The 10340-nt window shown below is 36.6% G+C and overlaps 1 protein-coding gene across 11 annotated transcripts in view; it reads right to left on the bottom strand.

Annotated features, from left to right (window-relative positions):
* Nucleotides 1-200: 200 nt before the first annotated feature.
* LOC147112521 (pumilio homolog 2) overlaps nucleotides 201-10340 on the bottom strand; it is a 126391-nt gene continuing 116251 nt past the window's right edge. For 10 of the 11 annotated variants that reach the window (XM_085996848.1, XM_085996838.1, XM_085996842.1 and 7 more), the window contains 4 exons: nucleotides 6201-6326; nucleotides 4147-4268; nucleotides 3564-3756; nucleotides 201-3047 (listed from right to left, as the gene is read on the bottom strand). In XM_085996848.1, coding sequence (XP_085852974.1) covers nucleotides 2916-3047; nucleotides 3564-3756; nucleotides 4147-4268; nucleotides 6201-6326 — 573 coding nt within the window. In that variant the 3' untranslated portion in view covers nucleotides 201-2915. Of the gene's footprint in view, nucleotides 3048-3563; nucleotides 3757-4146; nucleotides 4269-5640; nucleotides 5685-6200; nucleotides 6327-10340 lie in introns of those variants that run through there. The other variant, XM_085996845.1, reaches the window with a different exon arrangement.

The raw sequence follows: 10340 nt of genomic DNA, 5'->3' as shown, positions 1-10340 counted from the left end.
TTCAGTTCCTTGTAGTCGCTCATGGTTACCCTTCTCGCCCACATCACTGGCACCTAAACAGGTATACACATTAGAAAAATCCATCTTATGGAAATGAGAAGTATGTGACTTAAACTGCTGGCAGATACTTTCACATTGTTAATCCTTAATACAACACAAGGTGAAATAATTAAGGATTAAAAAATACCCAAATAGGCATATTTTCCTACAGAAAACACAGTAACAGGTTTATTTCATACGTTATTCACATTTTTTTTCTTTTTTTTTTTATACAGCATATACAAATAAATGAATATAACATTACACCATCTTAACTGCCAAGGAGTCAGGTGACAGACCTGATTAAACACAAGATAAAAATGGTCCATCAACAATCCGTGTTTAAGGAAATGTCAGCAAAATGCCTAGTGGTTTTGTTCCATTTGTTATCAATGCTAATTTTAAATTTCTTGATCTGCATTTTCACCTAGACTCCTGATTCTCAAGCTAAAACCAGAGCACAATCTCAAAGTGACCTCCTTTACACATCAAATAAATAGTTGCCATGGAAACTAGGGCTGTGCCAACTGAAGTTAACAAACCTACTGGCTTTACGCACTCAGTAGGCTAACAGCCGGTCATTTAAACATGGCCAACATGATCTTTCCTGATGATGAACTTTTTGCAGCTCTTGAAAGAGGTAAGTACTGCAAAGCAATTTAAAAATTAGCAAGCGAAGAGCCATAGTACAAGCTTAATATCGGATTGAAAAATCTAGATGTGGCAGGGAAAAAAGGATTGCCCAAATTAAAAATATAAATCACAAAATAGTAAAGATTTAACATTTAAAATTGAACTAGTTTGAATAATTTAAGTTCACTGATGTTTTAGTTCATTTAAAAAACTGACTGCACAGCCCTAATGAAAACAACTTTTTATCTCTTCAATGCTAAGGACATCATATCCAAAGGCTTCAAGATAAATAATTCCAGATTGTTCCAAATCCACAAGCCATTCTGTTTATACAAAATACTGACTTTCAAGGATCACCAAAATACAAAGCACAATCTTTTATCTTTCAGAAACTGAATATACAAAGCATGTTTCAAAATATTTCCAGAGGCAAAGAATACAAATAACTGTTAATTATACACATATGGTCACAATTCTGCCTGCAAAATGTCATCAGGAAATGTACATAAGGCCTCCTGTAAAATGTACATCATCTATATGTAGTGTTACAACCTCATATGTTCAAATTAAAAATTGACAATATCATACATACTTCCACTTACTGTAGGTAGACAATTCTAAAATACAGTACTTTTCTGTACAAAAAGGATCATGTCACTTTTAAGAGATGGAAAGAACATTTGGTTTCCATGGTAACTAGATGTCTCAGTCCAAACCTTTCAATTTTGACTATGCACAACTTTTACTTATACAAGAAAACATTACACTTGTAAAATGTTCAAAAATTACCATATTAACAGAATCTCAACAGCTACGATTATAAACAAAACCTACGGTCCTAATAGATAAAAGAAAGCCAATTCATTTTTTAAGCCATATAAAGATACAATTTTAAAAAATCACTCTTGATTCAAAGAAATTTACATTATACAACACTATGCTAGGGCAGGGGAGTAAGTTAGTGAATATACACTAAAATGCAAACTTTGCTTTCTGAAGGGTAAAAGACATTTTAACATTTACAGCATCAGCTTTACAAATGTACAACTGTACAACCAAACTATGCGTTACTACTAAGTTAGCCAAGCTTGTGATTAAACATTGAAACAATAATTTCATTTTTTCAAACTGTAAACTTACACCTATAAATTGCAAAGTCTACACTTATACACTACATATTTATAAGTAAAACAAAGTCTATATCATTATTTTAGCATGCGTTATGGTGAGCTACCAAGCTTACCCTTCAATGGCCCCTTAAATTTTCAAATCTGCCCAAGATTGCCAAATCTTTAAGTTGAGAAATTTAAAATAAAACCACCAAACCGTCATAAACTTTCTTACATTAGGTATTCAAAAATACAAATCCCCTCGTCTCTGCAAAATAGACTGCAGATCGAACAAAAAAGAAATCAACTTTTCAGACTATTTGTATATTTAGGTATGTGTACCACCATGATTCCTTGTTGCCACCTTGTACAATGGTTAAATACACATGTATGTACAACACTTCTATACATCACTGAAATAGAAAAGCAGGGCAGTGTGTATCTCAAAAAATAAAACCTATTGAGTATTGACATCTCCATAGTAAACATCAGGAGTTACATTACATATCAGCCTGTCATTTAAGCACTTCCCTGAATTACATCATATTTCAACAAACCATAACTGTTGTGCTATTTAAATATTGGTGTCAAAAAGTAACTTGCTGAAACACAACTTAACTTTATACTATTTCCATTATTTGATTAATGTAATATTTTAAGCAGTTTTTTCCCTAAAGTTTAAACTGATCTACTGGGCCTGAGAAGTTTATGTTGTGCAGCAGGTACCTAAAGCTATCAGAATTTAAAGTGGCTAATCTACAGAATACTTAAAATTCTTTACTCTATCAAATAATAGCAAATCATTTTACAAGGTTTAATTTACAAAATACACAAAAGTTAGTTTGATACAATTACATTAAATTCATGTATTCTGTGTTTTACCTAGGTTTTCCAATAAACCTCCAGCAAAGGTACTTTGAGAAACAAAATGCACACAAACTCAGGACACATATGTGAATTGAAGTATAGTTGATTGGTAAAATATACAATTCACAATTAATGGAAGGAGGAAACAAAAGAGAATACAATAATTAAAAGCTAAGTTGTGTTTTCAAAATTATGGTCTATCTGATTTGGCACACCCAATATTTAAGCAACACGTTTCCAACATTTCTTCCGTGTGAATCAATTAATTTACAACATTCCATTTGGTGGTCCTCCAATTGGCCCCAGATCAGTGCTGTTCTTCATGTAATACTTTTCCAGTTTGGCCAAGATGTGTTTTCCATAAGTGTATTTCCGTAGGGTTGTAATATGAGGTCGAATCTGTATAGAAACAAAAAACTATAAAATTTCAGAAACTTCTTTTAAGGTGGCTCATACATTTAATAGGTGAAGTTTGCATTAAAGATTAGTGCCCACTATAGGATCAAGAGTCCATATGTCCCCCTTTCGTTAATTTTAGCAGAGATATAGCTGTAAGTTGACATATTTATATTTGCATCTAATTTTTTTTGCCAAAATTAGTGAATTGAAGGAAATATATTCCTGCATAAAAACAAGTAAAATATGGAGTTCGAAAGAGACACCTCCAGTGGTGCTGCAAAGCTTTTTTGTTCTAATGGAAATGCGTGTTCATCATATGAATGAAATTTAAGCAATTACATGTTAAAATACACAGCTACATAGTTTGAAATGCAGTCTCCCTGCCCCAGACAGCAATAAAACAAAACCCCTTATGCAATAGCATTAAATTTGTATTTTTGCCACTTTAACCATTTGATCTTGCACATTAAATAGCAGCCAAATTCAAAGTTATGCAAAAGTATCAATAAAATATACCTTGTGCATGATAATTTTACGCTGAGCAGGTTCCGCTACATCAATCATCTTCTGAACCACATAGTTGGCATATTGATCTTTCATCATTGTGTATAAGGCACTATGGGGGCCATCATTCTGGCAGCAGATCTCATCAATCAGTAAAGCACGTTCAGCACGAGAGGCATGGGTGACACACTTTTCAACCACATTGCTGAAAAAAATCCGTATTACAAGTCTAAATCAGTATTCTAAACTGAAGGATTTTTATATTCAAATTTTATGGTGTGCAGAAGAGAGAAAAAAATCAGTAAAAACGAGTTTCTAACTTCAATGGCGGTGGGAGAAGGGGGTCTCTAATGATAGACACCATTAATAGTAGAGTCGAAGATACTCTTGGAACATTTTACCTACTGAGGCGGTTTGTATTCTTCAATAATAACATTACACCTAATTATATGCATTTGTCCAAACTTTTTGTTCAAGGACAGTGTTACTCAATTAAGTGCATCTTCAATAAAAGAAAGTAGACAGGAACATTTTTCTAGTTTTAATATTGATTAGTATTGAAGCACACTTTTACATGAAATGCAAATTCTTATACCTGGCAAATTTATGCTGACTTAGAGCAAGAACCTTTCCTCTTATCTCAGCAACAATCTTACTCTTATCTTCAGGGCGCCCATGCTCCAAAACATGCTGGATGACATAATTTCCATATTGATCCTAATTAAACAAAAAATTAAACTTTAGAAATAAATTCAGTGACACTTTCCAGTGCTACTTGGTTAATATTAAAAAAAAAAAAATGTTTACTGTTTGTGTATCAATACATATTTTATATGTACAAATCAGACCACCATTCTGTCATTATACAGGTTATTGGTGAGACCGCATCTCGAGTACTGTGCCCAGTTTTGGTCCCCTCAAATGTCGAGTGATATAGTGGTCTTGGAAAAGGTTCAAAGGAGCACTACAAGAATGACTCTTAGCTTAAAGAACCGTAGTTAGTTAGATAGCCTTAAAACGCTGGATCTATTTACTTTAGAGCAGCATAAACTTAGAGGTGACCTGATAGAGGTATACAAAATAATGAAATGGCTGAATGCATGCCTTCTGATAGATTATTTCAGTTTGACAGATTGGGGAGGACTGAGAGACATTCATTTAAACTATGCAAGAGTAGAAACAGGCTAGATGTTAGGTGGTTCTCCTTTTCCTGGATAGTAAGCCTCTGGAATGCATTGCCAGCTTGTACGGTGGGTGCTGACTTTCTGCATGCCTCCAAGAGGGAGCTGGACCAGCTCTTGGCTGGGGCAGAGACTGCATCACAAGGTAAGTGGATTAACAGTTAATGTACAAGTGGTCAATGTGATCTCCTGGACTGGTTTTGAATGCTTGAGGGAGACGGAGAGGAATTTTCCAGAGGCTTTTTAAAAAATCCCTGACTGGATCTGTGTTTTTATCCTGTTTTTTGCCTCTCCCAGAAGATCACATGGCTGCAAGAAGTATCTAGTCATGATGCTCCAAGTCTTTTCCTGCCCGCTGTTTCATTTGTTTGTATAACAATCTTTGTAATCACTACGTGAAATTTGTGAGACCAAGTACACCTAAAGAAAGTCCCAAATTTTCAGTTTGCTAAAACTAAATTTTATCAATTTAATATATTTCAGGAAGCTGTACTTGCAATATTTTAGGATGTATATTAAAAAAATTCTTCCTTAATTTTCTCCTTTTCTAATTTTCTCCCCATTTCCTTTTACTTTGTTTCCTCCTCAGAATTCTATTTAATAATCTTATAACACGCTTTTCCTTGTTTTAGATTTTTTTTAAATTTATTTATATGAAGAATCTGTGCATTTCATTTTTGTATTACCCCAGTTACTAATAAAGGAGTATTGGGGCCCAGAAGTGGGTAAGCAGAACCTGGCCTGAGTAATTAAAAAAAAATTAAAACTGACATACACACCGGTGACACAGCCATGTGCATGTCTATGTCCAAAACAAATGGAAGTGCATAAACGTTAGCGATTCATTACCAATCATCTGTTTTACATATTATATATAGCATACTTTCCTTTTTTGTTTAATTACTTACTTTGTTTCTTAAAAGATGACTGGCATCGTGTCACGGTGAGTACTCTGCACAGGTAAGCAGACAGTTTGCAATTAAAGACAATGGATGTATGATGTCGGTGGTGATTATAAGTAGTGCATGTATGTTAGAAAGTGCAAAATACAAGTTTCCCCTTCCTAAATACAGATGTGTTCAGTATGCTGTATATATCATAATGCAAATGGCACAAATCCTATAAAGTACTCATAAACCTATAAACAAGGCCACAGGTTTGCAGTTTTTAAAATGGATAAATAATTAGAATTGAAGAATGCGATCCTCAAAGCACTGATTAAAAGCCACTATTAAAAATCCCAGAAAAAATGAGAACATAATTTAACCATCAATAAACCAGTGATCCTAAATGGACAGAATTGTAGAATGTGATCTCAAAACATTGGTGAGAATCCCAGAACCCCACGTAAAAGAAATAGCATTTGAATTTTTGTCTGTAAATCTGCAGCCTTGTCTATAATGAAAGGTATAGATTTGAATGGATTCATGCATTCTTTATGCTCCCATATATTATCTGCTCTCCTTACCTGTACTAACTGTTCAGTGTGCTGATGCAGCTCCTCTAGGATCGGAAGAGTCTGCTCAGGTGTGCAGTGCTCCAAAATACGCTGAATAACTCGACAACCATAAGGGTGAGTTGACAACACAAACACCTGGAATTTATCACAAATTGTCAGTTTGCTGAGGAGACGAGACTTTGTTGTTAAAAAAAATGACAAATAAATTTTACAAAATAGCTAATTACTTCATTAACAGTTTTTAAGATTCTTGGAAACAAGCAATCCAGGACAGAGTTAATTTAAGGAGACAATTGGGGGGGGGGGGGGGGGAAGGAGGGGGAAAGTGATGTGTTAATTTCTGGCATGTCGGTTTCTGAAAGCTTGAGGGAGAAACAATGAAGAAGCATTTTTATATTGCTTAGGTGTCTAATTAACTATTTACTGATACACCCATAACATAGTATTTTAGCATTCCCCAGAAAAAACACACCGTGCAACATTTTAGTGAACTTAATAGAGAATAAAAAGCATAAGGGCAAAATATAAGTAGTATTTAAAAAAAACAGATGCATTGGTACAAATTCTGATAGTGAACTCCCTGCAACACGTGCACAACCATCTCAAGGGACTAATCTAAGCTATTATATAATTGATCAAATATTTCAGTGCTCTTCCCACTATAAATATAAACTGACTAGCATAAACATCAAACACTTTATTGGGTGGAAACTGTCAAATTATTTAGAAGTAATTTACACTGTAAGCAAAGCCGGTAAATAGAATTACATTAGATACTGAATGACGAATGCCTTCGCCACAGGCTATAAACAAAATTGGGGCTGATTTTTACTGTCTAATTCCTTGTATGTTTGGGAGAGGAAAAGAGGTGGTGACCTGTAATGTCATGTCTCCATCCTATTTCTGCTTAACATGCATTTCCTGGAATGTCTCCGGTGTGAGTGGGAAGTTCAAGCCTTTATCGGGTGGGAGCATTTAAATAGTATATAAATCTTGCAGGGTAGTCATAATACCCCCAACATCATTTTCTGGGGATGCAGTTGGGTGGATGCCTGTCCTGAAGACCACCCAAGCAAACTGCACATTCGAGTCAAGAGGCTGCCGCATCAGATTAGAGAATCTGTAAAGTGGCAGCCAGAACCTCCATTTACATGTGAGTATTTTTTTTTTATTCTTCAGCTCGGCAGGGCTGTACAGTGGGTATTGGAGGCTATCTGGTTGCTGTTTCTGATAGCAGACCTAAAAACCACCAGAAAAGCAAAATGTTGCAGATGCTGGAAATCTGAAATAAAAACAGAAATGACTGGAAGCACTCAACTGGTCAGGCAGCATTAATGGAGGGAGAAATGCAGGGTTAACCTTTTAGGCAGTGACCTTTCGTCAGTTCTAACGAAAGATCTATCAACCTGAAACATTAACTCTACGGTTCTCTCTCCACAATAAAACATCTGGTTTTAGAGATATGGCTGGGTTCACGCAAAGTCAAGTCAATTGATTGATAACTTGTCAATAGTGCGCTTCTCAACTTACACTAAGGTTGGGGGGGGGGGGGGGGGCGCGGCGGGGGAGCGCGGTGGGTGAAAGGAAGAAAATCAGGGTCATTAGTTTGGTGGAAAACAAGTGCTTTCTCCCATTGCTTCTACTGACCAACATAATGCTTGCCTATATTATAGTAACTTTACTTCAAATGTATTGGGCGTGAACTACTATAGGACACACAAGTTCTGTTTCTTCTTAAACTGTCTCAATTCCACCTTAAACCAGTGCAGTAATTGACATTTCATATTATTGGCATTATAGTGCTGTTTTACCAGCTCTTCCGACCTGCTCCAGCTTCAAACGTCTTGCTGTTAAAACTTCATACACGAGGCAAACTGTTGCTTTTTTAATTTATTCATCATAGATAAAGAGGATGTACTTAAACGGTTGGCAGTCCTCAAAGTAGAAAAATCACTCAGTCCAGATGGGATGCATCCTAGGTTACTGAGGGAAGTCCCAGTGGAAATTGCAGTCTCTGGCTACAATCTTCCAATCCTCCTTGGATACAGGGGGTTGTGCCAGAGGACTGGAGGATTGCAAATGTTACACCTCTATTTAAAAAAGGGGAGAGGGATAAACTCAGCAACTACAGGCCAGTAAGCCTAATGCCGATGGTGGGGAAACTTTGAGACATAATAATCCAGGACAAAATTAATTGGCATTTGGAAAAGTATGGGCGAATAAGTGAAAGTCAGCACGAATTTGTTAAAGGCAATTCGAGTTCTTTGATGAAGTAATGGAGAGGGTTGATGAGGGTAGTGCGGTTGACGTGGTGTTTATGGACTTTCAAAAGGTGTTTGACAAAGTACCACACAATAGACTGGTTAGTAAAATTAAAGCCCACAGGTTTAAAGGGACAGTGGCAGCGTGGTACAAAATTGGCTAAGGGACCGAAGGCAGAGTAGTGGTGAACAGAGATATACAGTGGTGTTCTCCAGAGGTCCGTATTAGGACCGCTGCTCTTTTTGAATGAATGACCTGGATGGGTATACAAGGGATAGTTTCAAAGTTTGCAGAGGATACTCAGAAATGTAGTAAACAATGAGGAGGATAGTAACAGACTTCAGGGGGACATAGACAGACTCGTGAAATGGACAAACAAGTGGCAGATGAAATTTAATGCAGAGAAGTGTGAAGTGATACATTTTGGTAGGAAGAATGCAGAGAGGCAATATGAACTAAATGGTACAATTTTAAAGGCGGTGCAGGAACAGAGACCTGGGGGGTGTATGTACACAAATCTTTGAAGGTGGCAGGACAAGGTGAGAAGGCTGTTAAAAAAAAGCATACGGGATCCTTGGCTTTATTAAAAGAGGAATAGAGTACAAAAACAAGTTATGCAAAGCCTTTATAAAACACTGGTTAGGCCTGAGCTGGAGTATTGTTTAATTCTGAGCACCACACCTTAGGAATGATGTCAAGGCCTTAGAGAAGGTGCAGAAATTATTTACTAGCATGGTACCAGAGACGAGGGTCTTCAGTTATGTGGAGAGACTGGAGAAGCTGGGGCTGTTCTCCTTAGAGCAGAGAAGATTAAGAGATTTGATAGAGATGTTCAAAACCATGAATGGATTTGATAAGAGTAAATAAGGAGAAACTGTTTCCAGTAGCAGAAGGATCAGTAACCAAAGGACACAGATTTAAGGTGATTGGCAAAAGAACCAGAGGCGACATGAGGAAACATTTTTTTTTTTTTACCCAGCAAGTTGTTGCGATCTGGAATGCACTGCCTGAAAAGGTGGTTGAAGCAGATTCAATAGTAACTTTGAAAAGGCAATTGGATAAATACTTGAATGGAATCGGGGCAGCTAGAATACTCATTAGGCTATTCAATTTGTTTAAATGGGTTAATCAATTTGTTTAAACAATTTGCACATTATTTGGAGATAAAGAAAGGAATTTATGTAGTGATATTTTATTCATGTGGAACAAATGGAGTATTTTCTCCATTTTATCTTTTGACTGCAATTTTTAGTTTAAATGGGTCTTTAAAATACCACATACAAATGGAAGTTATGCATACAAGGCACCTGCAGCAACACTTTGAAAGGGAAAAGAAACCTTTACATACAAAGTTGCTAACTGTCAGTGTTCCACTACATTTCTTGATTACTATTCAAATAATTGGTATCTGTTATAGACTGTTAGCTCATCACCTTGTTGAATATTTTGGTAAATAATGCATTTGCACTGTGAATCTCATCTGCATAGACTTCTGAGAATCATTAGATATCACAAAGGAATTTTAAGCATAAACATTTCAGTACTGCCAACTTTCAGTTTAATTTGGTTTTGTCCAGCAGTAGAACATGGAGGCAAAACACAACTCTTTAGGTATATACCTATACTAGCTGGAGGAGCCCGGCGTTCCCACAGCTACCTGGACTACACTTCCTCCCACCCCGCCTCCTGTAAGGACTCTATTCCATTCTCCCAGTTTCTCCGTCTCCACCGCATCTGTTCTGACGATGCCACCTTACATACCAGTGCTTCCGACGTGTCTTCCTTTTTCCTCAACCAAGGATTCCCCTCTACAGTGGCTGACACGGCCCTCGACCGTGTCTGTTCTATCTCCCGCACTTCTGCCCTCACTCCTGCCCCTCCCTCACG

This window comes from Somniosus microcephalus, chromosome 9, assembly GCF_052327205.1.
Source record: "Somniosus microcephalus isolate GS21.2 chromosome 9, FLI_Smic_1.0, whole genome shotgun sequence".
Classification (NCBI taxonomy): domain Eukaryota; kingdom Metazoa; phylum Chordata; class Chondrichthyes; order Squaliformes; family Somniosidae; genus Somniosus; species Somniosus microcephalus.
The sequence above is the reverse complement of the archived record's forward strand: the minus strand, read 5'-3'. Positions and strand labels throughout refer to the sequence as shown.